At 34.4% G+C, this 16,238-nt stretch overlaps 1 protein-coding gene across 1 annotated transcript in view; it reads right to left on the reverse strand.

Annotated features, from left to right (window-relative positions):
* Positions 1–16,238, reverse strand: part of ANKIB1 (ankyrin repeat and IBR domain containing 1) — a 171,239-nt gene that overhangs the window by 95,802 nt on the left and 59,199 nt on the right. Inside the window, exon 4 of the mRNA XM_037741345.1 lies at positions 5,712–6,009. Coding sequence (XP_037597273.1) covers positions 5,712–6,009 — 298 coding nt within the window. The remainder of the gene's footprint in view (positions 1–5,711; positions 6,010–16,238) is intronic.

The following is a 16,238-nucleotide window of genomic DNA, read 5'->3' on the forward strand; positions in this document are numbered from 1 at the left end:
AATGTGAAGGTCTGGTTGGCCCAATAATATGTTAATTATAACAAGTTGTCAAATGATGCAGGTCTGAGAGCCACATTTTGAAGAACCTCCTCTAAATACTTAAACTAAAATATTACCCACTCTAATCTTACCAGTACCCATAAATTCTTCCAGGATATGTAAAATTAAAATAATCTCTCCTTCCCTTCAATACCTGTAACAGTGTCTTAGCATAATATTTGAGAGACAATAATGAGATCATAACTATCTCGATTAAAAATTAGAAAACAGAAGCCCAGAAAGGCAGTTACTCAGCTACTGAGCTGGGAATATAATCCCTGTATTCTTTACACAGTTAAAAAAACTCTAGGTGCTAGAAACACAATATAATTAGGTAATATTCTTCAGTCTGACCTGTGAATGGTTTTTATGACTTTTCAATGAAGTGTAAAATGCTCTGATAGCTGCCAAAGTGTCAAATAGGCCCTGTAGCTGTAAAAAGAAAATGTGTGACTTACCACCTTTGGTTTTATAATGACCTCTATTTGATCTGATGTGAAGCAGCTACACTTAAAACTCTGAATAAGCAAGTAGGGCAAGGTGAATAGGAAATATGTAAGATAACACTCATTTAAACAAAAAATGCTTTTCACAAAAAGTAAAGCACTATCAAAAACAACCCCCATCACATCCACCATTTACTGAATCACTATTACAGGTTAAGCACGAATGGAAATGAGGCCTAATGACTAGGCTTGCTCTGGGGAAGTCTACCAAAGGGGGAAATATCATCAGATGTTTTACTGGACCATGCTAATAGATCTAACCCACCATCCCTCTCTAAAGTCCACTCCTGTTCTCAAGCAGAAAGCCAAAACTCCCAGCAACTAAGAAAAGTGTATTATTTATTAAATTCTTGTCGGACTTATGTTTTAATGGAGCTTTATTTTTGTGTACTGAGTATCCACTACATAGTGCTTTTTAAATCCTTTGTATAACTGAAGCTTATAGGACCTGTTACATATTGATAACGCTATTTTATATATTTAAAATAAGCTTCTCAAGTATGGAGTCATCTTAGGCCAAATCAAGCCTGCTGCCTGTTTCTGTATAATCCACAAACTAAAAATAGTTTTTACATTTTCAATGGTTGAAAAGAATAAAGAGATTTCAGGACATATGAAAATTATAAGCAAGTCAAATGGTGATGTCAATACATAAAAATTTATTAGAACACTGCCATTCTCTTTTGTATATGTAATGTCTGGCTGCCTGCAGGGTACAATGTCGAGTTGCCTAAAATATTTACTATCTGGGCTTTCACAGAAAAAAGTTTGCTGACCTGTGAATAACTTTTGGAATAGTAAATAAAATTAGAATTTGAGGTGCTTTATTTATAGTCTGTCCTTAATAAATGTTTATCATATAAGCATTTCCAATTTTCAAACAATTCTAGACTACTCTTCTGCATTATTTTTATCTCATAAATAATTTAGGATCCTTAATTTGTGAAACTCCAGATTTTTCTGTGTAAGGAAGTTCTGAAAAATATGCCCAAGTGAGGATTCAACATAAAGCACTTAGCATTAGAAAGTGGCCACAGAAATAATGAAGGAACTGGTCTAAAGAGACAGAGCTCACTCTGCCATCCGTAGCATGAGTTTGATGCAATTAAAGAAAAAAAAAGGAAAATCTGAGATAAGTATGAGTATCCCTAATGGATAAGGCGATAATGGTGGCACTATTAATGAAGTCTCCAGTGGTTAGAAAAGATGACAGTACAATTCTGGAAATGCTGAATTTGAAAGATTGCTGGATATCCATATGAAGAAGTTAACCAGGCAGCAACATAGCATGAAAAAGTTCAAGAAGTCAAGTCTAGGCATCAGAGACACAGCCAATGCAACTCTCTATATACCGTGTGATACCGCCACACCCAGTGGTTCCCAGAAGAACTCTATAATTAAGGGGCTTTAATTTTATGTTCTCTGTGTGTGTGTGTATGGGGAGGGGGAGCTTATTACCAAACATGATTATTACAGGGAGATGGGGAAGTTTTAAAATAAATATTTTATTACAAAGGTGCAAAATAATGAGCTACAGGAAACTGTTTAAATTATTAAATGCCAATGATGACTTCATCAACTCTATTTTTTCTTTTTTTTTCTATTTTTAAAAAATTTTCCTGTAAATGTCATTAGTAACTGGCATCAAAGAGAAAAACATTTTCGGTAACTATAGAAGATATACTTCCACAGACATAGTTAAAAGCAAGTTGGCTTTAACCATGGGAAAAAAGATATTTTCTTTGATATTAAAGGCTAGACACTAAAAATGGGATATGTTTTACTACAATAACAGGCTAATAGAGAATTTCTGTTAAAAGGAATCTTTGAAATACATTTGAGATCATCTATTCCAACCACCCAAGAGGAAACTATCACAGTGGCTGAGTGACTCATGCAAAGTCCCATAAATAGGCACTCTAAGGACTGAGACTAAAAATCAGTGCTCCCTCCACCATACTATAATCTCTTAGTTTTATGAAACATTAATAAATATCTGATGACACTCTTTCACTCAACCCAAACCTTTATATCATGCTTGATACCAATGAACACTATAAACATTAGAAAGCATTATACAAATGTTAGTTGTTATAACTATTATTCTTATAGGCAGAGAGTAAAAGCAATGATGTAAAGAAATACATTTAGAAAAAAACTATTCAAGTTAACCATTACAGTAAACTTTATAAGAGACATCTAAGTCTTTCCTGTTCATCAAAGTAGTATGATACCACCTAAAAATAAGTACAGACTCATACTAAGAATGAAGTTGTACAGTTATACAGTAGGTCACATATTTCAATGTATAGTCAGCTCTCTCTATCAGTGGTTTCCACATCCTTAGATTCCACATCTGTGGATTCAATCAACAGCAGGTAGAAAATATTTAGAAAACAAATATAGATGGTTGTGTCTGTATTAAACATCGATTTTTTTTCCTGTCATTATTCCCTAATGATGCTTTTATGGTAGTAAGTATTATATATTAAATCTAGAGACAATTTAAAGTATAAGGAGAATATGTGTAGGTTATATGCAAATACTGTGCCACTTTATATAAGGGATTTGAGCATCTGTGGATTTTGGTATCTGTGGGGAGTCCTGAAACAAATCCCCCTTGGATACCAAGTCACAACTGTATTTATTATATGCATTTGTACAAGAAAACAAAATATGGCTTCTGGAGATAGTCAACATATACTTCCCTGGGAAACTCTTCTGGTTTAATTAGCAGTATACATAATAAAAAAATCATTAAGGGCTGAAGGCTGGACAAGAGTATATATAATCAAGTATAAATAAGAAATTAAAGATAGGCTTTACCTGAATAAAATATGCTAATTTTTTGAAAAAACTAGACTAAATGTAAGGTATTTATAAGGCTCCTTTTGGAAAGTTTTATATTTAATATTAAGTCAAAGAGCTCTTCTGAATGCAGAAAATGAAAACAGTCATCAAATGGTGTGGTTAATGTGGTGTGATATGCTGATAGGTCAAACAGTTAAAGCACACACACATTTACATGCTCATGCATAAATATCAAGCAAATTGTCAGGCCGGCCAGATAGTACAGTATAAACCTGGCACTGAGCAAAAAGTAATGCACTCTCAATTTTTTGAACAATTTAATAAGCATGTCCTTGTCAACATACTTCAAAATCAACAACTATTAATAGCAATGTTTATAGAGAAAATTTGGAAGCAAGATATTAAAGCATTTAATATTTAAAATATTTTAAGAGCATTTTAATATTTAAAATATTTTAAGAGCATTTAATAGTTTTAAAATATTTTAAGAGCATTTCTACTATGCAGAAAAATCTACTTTCTACCCCAGTCCATTTGAGAAATATGATACAGTCCCATTCAATAATGATGAGTCAGTATAGCAGGGATTCTTCCACAATAGGTAGACATAGGACAATGTACAGAGAAGCTTGTGTAAAAAGTCTCAGGAATTCTGCTATAAGTCCCCTACCCTCCAAATCCTAGGACATTCTTCCACCACAGTGAATCAATGTTAGAAAGCACTGTGGCCAGGCATGGTGGCATGTGTGTGCCTATAGTCCTAGCTACTCTGGAAGGTGAAGCAGGAGGATCACTTAAGCCCAGGAATTTGAGACCAGCCTGGACAACACATAGAGAACTTGTCTCTTAAAACAAAAAAGAAACAAAAAAACACAAAGCATTGCTTGAAAAGTAGTTTCAAGTTAATGACCATCAGTAACTAACTAATAGGTAAGGGTTACACAAACTCAATGAAATGACAAAGATTCTAAAAGATTAACAAGCATCACAAATATCAGCAGTAAACAAAAGATCACAAGCATATTAGAGTGAAAGAAATGACACCAGATATACTAAAGAAATAATATAAGTGATGGTAATCTTTTAATATAAGAAAATGAACATTGATATTTTTGGTATACTGATCAATTTAGAAGTCTAAAGTACACATGAAAAACATTAAGGAAACAGGAAATTTTCAGGTATATATATTAATCTGATTAGGATAATTGCTTTTCCAATAAGAGTTTATACTTTTGGTAATAAAGATGCTCTGTAATCCAGTCTAAAATGCCTCCCATACATACTTAAATACATTTATGCAAAAGAACTTCTATGAGATATTTAAGGATGGATATGAATATCAGTAGCTAAGAAAAACCTATTTTGTTGTATGTATAGTAGTGACAATACTATATAATGATTTCCTACCTTAGTTAAGATCCCATATTACATGAGTGATTTTATCTAATTTGTTGTTAAATATTTTGTAAATATAAATAATCTTATTTATACATGAAATATATATGGAAAAATTAGGATACAATATAGTATGTATTCAGGAGCACTTTAACACAAATTAAACAGAAAAGTACACGTTTTAAAATTCCAAGTGATTTTTAAAAGACTCCAATAAATGTATTCATTAGTATTTATCCATTGCTTAGTGAGCTCATCAATTTTACATAACTGTAAGTCCCACTTGCCAAAAATTTGCTATACTCAATATGTATAAATTTTATAAATTGGTGACCAAAAAAACAACAAAAAAGCAGAATATATCTCTACTTTAACTTGCAATATGATAGTGCTTAATTGATGACAAATATTTTAGGAGATATTAACAAATTTTTAAATGCTCTTGATTTTACTTTATTACAAAAGTGACTGTTCACCTGTGGGGCTTTCTCTCTCCCTAAAATAATGAAATAACTTTATTTAAAAGAGGCCCTAGGCCAGCTGTGGTGGCTGACACCTGTAATCGAAGTACTTTGGGAGGCTGAGGCAGATGGAAACGAGGTCAAGAAATCAAGACCACCCTGGCCAACATGGTGAAACCCTATCTCTACTAAAAATGCAAAAATTAGCTGGGTGTGGAGGCACATGCCTGTAGTCCCTGCTACTCGGGAGGCTGAGGCAGGAGAATCGCTTGAACTTGGGCGGCAGAGGTTGCAATGAGCTGAGATTGAGCCACTGCACTCCAGAAGAGGCCCTTTATTTAAAAAGGTCTTTTAGAGAGACAAAAGACAAAAAACAAACAAACAAAAAACAACCAGACAAGTTACTAAGACATCAAAACAATTACTGACAATTACATATTACCTGGACACAAATTTTACAATGTAGAATATTAAAAAAAAAAAAAAAAAGTTGTACCTCTACACAGGCTTTCATCCCTGAGGCAGCAGCATAGTGCAAGGGTGTGTTTTTTTTGTTATCAACAGCATCAATAGCTGCCCTCTCATATTCACCCTGGTCAAGTTTTGCTCCTTTCCATCTTAAGATCATCTGCAGACAATCTGCTCTTCTGAAATCGTCTTCTGTGGGGCGTGCCAAGCGAGGATGAAGGGCTCCTTCGGATATCATAATTTGAGGTCCCATACACAACAAATGCATAGATGTTTCATTGTGCACATTCCGTTTATTTGGATTTCCATCTCTACCAAGAAAAGTCCTAAAATGGAAAGGAAGAAAAAAACGGATGAAAACCGCTTTTTTACTACCTTGAAATACATTGAAGATAACAAATTTAGAAGATAAACTCTACTTATAAGCTGATAATCCAGTTTATACTGAAGGTGTGATTTACAACAGCTTGAATGGCTAATTCTCATAGTTGAAAAAAAACTATTCTAGAATAACAATACTAAGAAAATAAATGTAAATATCTTTATAGTACTTGCTAATAAAGAGGGAGGGAAGGGAAGGGAAAAGGAAGAAAAAAAGAAAAGGAGAAATGAAAGGGGTGAGGAGGACAGGAAAAGAAAAGTGGTAATTTACAGATTAATGTCAATTATATAGATGCCTAAGGGTATATTAAGTATTCCACACTAATTTTTAATTCTTCCTTTATTGTTCTGATCTATTTGTTGCACACATAGTTATTTAATAGTGATGACAACTACTATATTAGTTGCAACTAACTTAAAGACTGTAAGTAATATGTAAGCCTGAGACTAAATCTAGAGAAAATGTTCTCTACCATCAGCTAACCTTTTAAATAATAAGGCATATATTTACATAGTGTCTTAATCTGCTTGAGCTATACAAAAATACCATAAGAAACACTTATTTCTCACAGTTCTGGACGCTGCTAAGTCCAAGATTAAGATGCTAGCTGATTCAGTGTCTGATAAGGGCTCATTCCTCATAGAGGCGTTCTGGTTGTGTTCTCTCACATGTTGGGAGGGGCAACTACTCCCACCATGTGACTGTGTACTACTCCCATTCCTGAGGGCTCCAACCTCATGATCTAATCACCGTCTAATGCCCCATTCAGACCATAGCACATAGTATAATACTTTCTGAGGGGAGCTGTGGTTAGATCTAGAAGACTAAGAACTAATTCCACAGTGAGCGTTTATCAAAGATAGGCCTAGGTGAGTTGCCTTGAATACTGCCAAACCCAGATCTAAGAGTTGTGCCTACCTCCTAAAATATTCATGAGACAGAGTCACAGGATTAATAGTTGAGCTAGAAAAGGCAAGAGAAGGGATTTTACCTACAGCTTCCAAAAGGAATGCAGCCCTGTCAACACCTAGCGTGTAGTTCAGTGAAACCATTATAGTCTTCTGAACTCCAGAACTATAAGATTTATGTTGTTTTAAGCCACTAATTTGTGGCAATTTGTGACAGCAGCAACAGGAAATTAACTCAGCAAGAAACCCTGAAAATACCAATCTGGGATGTTACCTCCTGCCTCTGGAGACAAGTGGGTGGGGTGGGGTGATGGGTTGGGTGAAGAATCTATCCCTAAGCAAAAACAAATTTTCCCAGGGAAAAGATAAGAATAGCATCTCTGGGTTTTACAACTTAGGGAATATTTCCACGGTCTCAGGGATCACCCACTCCTTACTCCCTTCAAATGTAAACACATATCTCAGAGAGGGTAAATCTCTCTGGAGTCCTCAAACTCCATTCAGTCATAATTTAACTTCCAAGGTTCATGTTTTAGTCCAGGTTCCAAGTTTCAATAAAGTTTGCTTATTTTCTCTACAGTTCCATGTAGCCTTTATGGTCTTCTGATGCCGGCAGTACACTCCAATACTTGCTCAATTTGGCTTCCCAGGAACTAATTCAGACCACTCAAGCAAACCCAATCCTACTTAGAAGCCTCTTTACACTCAACTCCCCTTACCTGGTTCAGTTTGCCATTCTTTTCTTTGTCTTCATATAGCATCCTAATACATAACTGATTACATTTTATTATATTTTCTTACCTATCTGTTCCCTTTTCCCAATTAGCTTATAGGCTTTTAAGGCAGAGCCTATATTCTGTTCTTTCTTGAATCCCTAACAGTGTCAGACACACAGCAAAATCATGCCATAATTTTGATAAATAAATTGGATGCATATTAAACTTTCATGATCTAGATCAGCAACATGGGATTGGGGATCTCTTGAGCCAGTAGTGCAGTACATTGGTTTAGAACATGGTCCCAGGTTGCTCGGTTCTAATTCTAGTTCTATCACTTTCTAGCTGTGTGACCTTGGGCAAGTTACACAATAGCTCATAACAACTAATATGTGATTCACGTCTGTTGACCAAAACTACTTCTGAGAGTTTATCTTAAAGGAAATTAATAAAAATTTATAGAAAAATGAAAATAAATGCAGTGTTACTTTGAATAGAAAAATGTGGAAATCACTTAAATGTTTAATAATAGAAATGGGAAACGTAAATCATGATATATGATAGAAAATCAGTCATTTAAAGTCTATCCATGAGTGTTATAGCTAAGTGAAAATATAAAGAACATAATTCCCTTTCCCTTCTCAATCTTCTGAATATATATGGATTAAAAACTAGAAGGGAACATGCAGTAATTCTAACATTTGTTTAGGGGAGGCAAGAATACAGGTAATTTTTTTTTATACAGCCATAATGTTGCTTAAGAATTAAAATATATTGGCCGGGCGCGGTGGCTCAAGCCTGTAATCCCAACACTTTGGGAGGCCGAGGCGGGTGGATCACGAGGTCAAGAGATCGAGACCATCCTGGTCAGCACGGTGAAACCCCGTCTCTACTAAAAATACAAAAAATTAGCTGGGCATGGTGGTGCATGCCTGTAATCCCAGCAACTCAGGGGGCTGAGGCAGGAGAATTGCCTGAACCCAGGAGGTGGAGGTTGCGGTAAGCCGAGATCGGGCCATTGCACTCCAGCCTGGGTAACATGAGTGAAACTCCATCTCAAAAAAAAATAATAATAATAATTAAAATATATTTATTTCCCCTATGTCAACTGCTGATAATAAATTTCCCAATCATATTTCCTTGTATTTATGATTGAATTATAGTGGCTAGCCAAAATTAAAACAATACTCTAAAACGTATTCAAAATTAATACCTCTTAATTATGATTGATGAAAAAAGATTTCACTTTCTTAAAAGCTTAATTTAGAAAGAAATTATTAAAGTTAATTCTGATTCCATAAATGTCCTGTACAATAACATTTATCCTGCCTTTCTTATTCCCATTTCCAATATATCAGCTATTCTCTCTTTTAGTTTGCTCAGGAGAGTCCAGGTTCTTATCACCAATAAATTTAATGTAAGTTGAAAGGATGTCAGTTGATATGGAAGGATTAATCTTGCTCTCTCCAGTATTAAATGACTCTAGATCCTGCCCAAATAGAGAAGAGAGTGAGACATGTATCTAATCTGCCAGGCTCATTAATCAAACCAAACATACAGAGTGTATTATTCTGAAGTAAAACTATTAAAATAACTTTTTTATATTTATTCAAGAAGATTCTCAATTAGACACGGTAGCATACCTGCATATTTTATGCTAAAACTATTTATAAAGTTGAATATTCTAATTTTATTGATTCATCTGTTTAAATTCAAAGTAGACTCTTCCTAAATTTACATAAGTATATAATGTAATAATGAGTATACAATTGATATGTATGTCTTAGACCCTTTTCTGTACCTATGTTAGTAGTTAGGAATTTTTTTTTAACTACTTGCATATAAAATGAACTCTTGTACTGGGATAGGAGATAATTAACCAGAAGATGGGGTGGAGAAAACGTTAACCTGGGGGAAAAAAAATCCAACCCTTTCATGTGACCCTAATAACCCATCCAGGAGCCTCGTGCTTTTTCTAGATTCTTTCACTGTTAATTCTCAAGCAGCCAGTTTATAACTGTTACCTCTATTTCTTCTATATTCATTCTCCACTTCAATATGATCCTATTCTTACAGAGTCATGTTTTCTCTACATGGACGTTTCACTCTCTCATATAACCAGGAATTTCCTAAGAGTAAATTATTCATCATTGTCCTTAATTTTTGTTCTAAACCTTAAATTGTCAACTGCTTCATTTATATCCTGACCTTTCTATTACCTTGGTTTCCATAATCACGCTTTTTCAATAACCCTCTTAATTTTTTCAGTACAACAACTTCTCTTTTACCATGATGATGGCTCTACTTCATACCCTCTTACTAGAAGCAAGTTTCAGTTCTTGACCCCCAAGTTCTCCATACACATTCTCTTCTTTCAGAGAGTCCATCCACTCTGAAAGCCATTTCTCTTTCAATGGTTTATGTGAATACACTGTATAAACTGAGAAGTAAAATCAGAACCCAAATGATAGGCAATAGTGGCAGAATCATGGGTTTCCCTCAAAGGGGTTCTACTATAGGTTGAGTATCCCTAACCCAGAAATCTGAAATGTTCCAAAATCTGAAATGTTTTGAGTGTCAATGTGACTGTCAAAGAAAATGCTCATTTGAGCATTTAGCTTTCAAATTTTTGAATTTGGGATGCTCAACTAGGTAAATGTAATGCAGATATTCCAAAATCCAAAAAAATCTGAAATCAGAAACAATCTAGTCCCACTCATTTTGAATAAGAGATGCTCAATCTGTGTTACTTCTGCAATAATTCTTAATGCTCTATCATCCTATATGACTTCTCATCTGATCCCATACCATATAGGCCTCTTTCTCTTGCACTCATACACAACTGAACTCCCTCTGAAGTAACTGTCTTTTCTCTCAGAGCCTCAATTTCTTGCAATAACTTTTTATTCTACCGTCACATATAATTAAAACTTCAATTCTTTTGAAATATCTTCTGTCATGCAACATTGATTGAGCACACATTATTTGCCAGGTACTATTCTAGAAGTTAGGGATATCATAAAGAAAACAGATAAAGTCCCTGCCCTTCTGGGATTTGCACGTAAGATAAGAGGAGTTGGAAAGGAGACATGTATTTCAACTTATTGAAAAGACCTTGGCTCCTAAAATATAAAACAGTCAAAAAACAGAAATCAATAACTGGAAACTCTATTTTAACTAATCCTCAAAGCTACAGATTTTGAATTAACATGTGCTCTAATAAAGACAGGCTCTAATGAAGATTTTCTATTTTATTTATACCCAAAGACGAGCCCTTTTTATTTCCAAATAAGTAAAAGACGCTACTTTGTAGAAGATACAACTAATGAATTATATATCCAAATAAGAACAAACTGACTCCAAATCCATGGCTTTTTTGCTATATTAAGTGGAAGCTGTAAGTATGGATTTAGTTTTCCACAAAAGAGGCAGTGTGACTGTGATGTGATATAATATAAACACACAGCATATGGGTTCAGGGATAGATGCAAAGGTGCATCTATTACCATATTATCCTACCTAAGAAAGGAAGGAAGTAATGCCTGCTATTGCGGATATCATATAGCTAAAGGAAATGGGAATAAAATCAAGGACTTATTACAAATGGGTGCCTTACTTTACAGCTAAAAGGTCCTCAACTAGGTCTATCTCTACCTTTGTCTACATATATATGTCACATATTAGAAATCTAGGCTGGGTATGGTGGCTCATACCTGTAATCCCAGCACTTTGGGAGGCCAAGTGAGTGGATCACTTGAGGTCAGGAGTTCAAGACCGGCCTGGCCAACATGGTGAAACCCCATCTCTACAAAAATTCAAAAATTAGCCAGGCACAGTGGCAAGCACCTGTAATACCAGCTACTTGGGGATCTGAGGCAGGAGAATCGCTTGAACCTGGAAGGCAGAAGTTGCAGTGAACTGAGATCATGCCACTGCACTCCATCCTGGGTGACAGAGCAAGACTACATCTCAAAAAAAAAAAAAAAAAAAAAACAAAAAAAAAAAAAAAAAAAAAAAAAAAAAAAAAAAAAAAAAAAAAAAAAAAAAAAAAAAAAAAAGAAAGAAAGAAAAAAGGAATCTAGCCAAGCTCAGCTAGAGTCTACACTGAAGTATAGGAAAGCCATCCCAGATTACATAAGGCAGCATGAGAAAGTAACAGTCATCAACTTGTGAGAAAGTAAAGTAGGATTAAATATAGCACAACATTCTAACCTATCTAAAACAAAAATAATTATAGTTAGTTTACTTAATGCTGATGAGTAAATGCTCTTTATCCTTATTTGACATGCTGTGAAAGTATAAAAGAATTACTTTCTTATTCCAAAAGCAATTAATCATTTAAAATAATAATCTGGAAAAATGAAAACGCAACCTGTGGAAGTGGAGAAAATATTTGTAAACAATACATCTGAAAAAGAAAACTAAAGAAAAACTAAAGAAAAAATGCAATAGCACAAAACATAGCTCAGTTTAAAAATGGGCAAAAGACTTATATGGATAATTTTCAAAACAAGATATACAACATCACTAATAATCACAGAAATGCAAATCAAAATCACAGTGGGATATCACCATATACCTGTTTGCATGGCAATTATCAAAAAGCCAAAAGGTAAGTTATGGCAAAAATGGGAAGAGAAGGGAATCCTGATACACTACTCATGGAAGTGCAAACTGGTACAACCTTTATGAAAAATAGTAGGGAAGTTCCACAAAACGTTAAAAATAGAACTACCACATGATCCAGCAACCTTACTTCTGGATATATATCCAAAGAAATAAAATCATGACCTCAAAGATATATCAGTACTCCCATGTTCACTACAGCATTACTTACAACAGATAAGGTATAGAAACAACCCAAATATCCAACAATGGGTGAATGGATAAAGAATATATGGCATATTTACAAGGGAATATTATTTGGTCTTTAAAAAGAAGGAAATCCTGCTATTTGTGACATGGATGAACCTGGAGGACATTTTGCTAAGTGAAATGGATTACACAGAAAGATAAATGAGTGGAATATCTCACTTATATGCAGAATTTTAAAAAGTTGAACTCAGAAACAGAGGCTAGAATGGGGGTTAACCAGGGTCAGGGGAAAAGGAAATGGGGAGATGTTCGACAAAGGGTACAAATTTTCAGTTATAAGATGAATTAAGTTCTGGAGACCTAATAAAGAGCATAGTAACTATAGTTAATAATTATATACTGTATACTTAAAATTTGCTCCAAAATATAATTTAAGTATTTTCACCTCACAGAAAAACTATTTGAGGAGGTAAATATGTTAAGTAGCTTGACTGTGGTAATCAGTTCACAATGTATATATATATATTAAAACACCACATTGTACATCTTAAGTATATACAATTTTTATATGTCAATTACACCTAAAAATAAAGCTGGAAAAAAATTGATTTGTGATTCTGTCTATACAATCGAAATAAATTTCCAAAGACAAAAGAATATATGATTAAAGAATCAGAGTTGTTTATTCTTAGGAAATGAGAACAATAAGGTAATTTCTGTTTCTAGCTTAATATGTTAAAAGCTTTAATTTAAAAATTATGAGGCCAGGGATGGTGGCTCAAGCCTGTAATCCCAGAACTTTGGGAGGCTGAGGCAGGCAGATCATGAGGTCAAGAGATCGAGGCCATTCTGGCCAACATGGTGAAATCCCGAATCTACTAAAAATACAAAAATTAGCCGGGCATGGTGGCCTGCACCTGTAATCCCAGCTATTGAAGAGGCTGAGGGAGGAGAATCATTTGAACCCAGGAGGTGGAGGTTGTAGTGAGCTGAGATCACGGTACTTCACTCCATCCTAGGCAACAGAGCAAGACTCTGTCTCAAAAAAACCAAAAAAGTATGAGCCATTGTTCTTCAAATCAGAAAAGAAAAAAGAAAACATCTGAAGATTTTTCGTAGCAGTTGTAAAAACATAAGTATAAAGTTAAGTATCATAAAAGTAACCCAAACTGGCAAGTAAAAGAAAATACACAATCGTATTTCCTGTAGGTCTTTAAATACTCATTCAATAGAATGATAACTTCGTGACAGATATATTCCTGCTTGAAGGAACCAGGTCAGCTGTTCATAAACATTTTAGGTTACAAGACCCTTACACAACTTTAAAAATTACTAGCCAGATGTGGTGGCTCATGCCTGTAGTCCCAGCACTTTGGGGAGCCAAGGAAGGGTGAACCGCTTGACCTCAGGAGTTCAAAATCCGCCTGCCAACACGGTGAAATACCATCTCCACAAAAATTTTGTTTTAAAATTGGCCAGATGTAGTGGCACACGCCTGTAGTCCCAGCTACTTGGGAGGCTGAGGCAGGAAAATTGCTTGAGCCTGAGGTTGAGGCTGCAGTGAGCCGTGATTGAGCCACTGCACTACCTCCTGGCCAACAGAGCAAGACCCTGTCCTAAAAGAAACAAAAAGTTACTGTGGGTTACTGAGAGTTTTTGTTTATATGGGTTATATATTAATTTAAAAAACTGTACATTAACATAACATTTTTAAACAAAAATAACTATATTTAAAAAAGTGAAAAGAATGGCATTGTTTTACATGTTTACAAATTTCTTTTAATGTCTAGTCTAATGGAAGACAGCTGGATTTTCATAAAATTTCATCTGTTGTAATGTATTGTTTTGGTTTAACTATATAAAAAAAAACCAGCCTTTATATAGTCAGGAAAGGGAGAAATGTTTTAAAATATCTTACTCAGATAACAGTGAATATTCATATTTGATACTGTATCAAAAACTCAACAGTTTCTTCAAGATTAGCGGCAATGTAGTATCTAAAACAGTAACAATGACTTTTTTGTACCGTTACATTACAGTCCATTGGTATCTTACATTTTGGATAAATCTTTTACCCATAAATAATTTTTAAAAATCATACACTGATCTTTTGAAAAATATTGATTCACTGAATTATGCAGATCTTCCAGATGTCACATTTCATTACACAATATAAAAAGCTATCATTGTCAATCTTATCGGAAAAGTCTGTGTTGAGGGGTTGTCAAGCTGAAGGTAGTAAATACAAGTTTTCCCGGATTTTAATAATCACTTGAAAGCTAAAATTTTATCATTAGCAACAAATAGCTGGCAGTAGTTTTCCTTGAATTGACAGACTCCATTCATTTTCAAGAAAATGTCGGCTAAGTACCCAAGTCTGAACAATCATTGTTTTCTTGTTGTTGCTAGTTGTAAAATGGTGTTCCATTAAAAAAGTACTAAGTTCAACACACAACTCAAAGCACAGGTTCTCTTCCTTAGAGCTATTCCTTAGAGCTATCATCTATTTTGGTATATAGCAGAAATGTTTTACGCATACTTCGAAGTTCTCACAGAATATTAAAATGATGTGTTACTCAAGGATGGAAATCAGTTAAAATGAATTTTACTGTTTTAATCGAGGATTTTTTTTTTTTAGGGGAAACTGCTTTTTTTTTTAACTGCAAGTGCCTAACAATGATGAATACAATTATTACTAATACAGTTGGGTGCTACTACCTTCATTCATCTTAAAGGTGCCAGCAGTTTTATCCTCTATTTTTTGCACTACCACTGCAAATGCCAACACAGTAAAAAAGGCAAATAACATCTTGGTACTATTATAAAAATAGTTTTTACTTCGTGTACCCTTTGAAAGAGTCTCAAGATCCAGGAGTCCTCAGAACACATTTTAGGAATCACTGGACTAATTTTGTAAACTCTACTATGAAATATTTTACCACTTGGTTTCTTTTATGTTAAAAGTATATACATTACCTTATTAACAATAATATTTAAATACATTTTATAATGGGATTATAAAGTTTAATTAATCATATATAAGATTTGATATTAAATATTACTGAAGTATCCAATATTAGGAATTTTGTAATATATCAACAGTTTTATAACTTCACGTAAAGTGTTTAATTTAAATAAACAAAACCAAACCAAAAGGTCAAGTTAAAAAGCCTTAATATACAGTAATCCACCATCTATTGAGAGCAAAAAACTAAGTGTCTAGCAATGTATTTATAATATTTATACTTTAGTAGAGATGAATTTAGTAATAATATGATTTTAAATGTTAATTGTAGAAATTTCAGAGAACAGAAAGAATGCTGCAGGTCAGAGCAGTTGGGGATGAATTCATGAATAAGGTAGAAACTGAGTTAAGACTTAAAGGACAGGTAATTAGAGAAGATAGAAGCTATTTGACAATCCAGACACAACCGGAATGAAGCTAACTGAGTAGCATTCTTAAAAGTGAGAAAAGCAAGAGAGAAGTCAATCAACCAGTTTGAAAGGCAAGATCATGTTACAAAGTAACAGGAGCTCCTGGTGGGTGGCTCACACCTGTAATCCTAGCACTTTGGGAGGCTGAGGCAGGTGGATCACCTGAGATCAGGAGTTCGAGGCCAGCCTGACCAATACGGTGAAACCCCGTCTCTACTAAGAATACAAAAATGAGCCAGGCATGGTGGTGCCTGCCTGTAATCCCAGCTACTTAGGAGGCTGAGACAGGAGAATTGCTT

This window comes from Cebus imitator, unplaced genomic scaffold (genome assembly GCF_001604975.1).
Source record: "Cebus imitator isolate Cc_AM_T3 unplaced genomic scaffold, Cebus_imitator-1.0 Scaffold98, whole genome shotgun sequence".
Classification (NCBI taxonomy): domain Eukaryota; kingdom Metazoa; phylum Chordata; class Mammalia; order Primates; family Cebidae; genus Cebus; species Cebus imitator.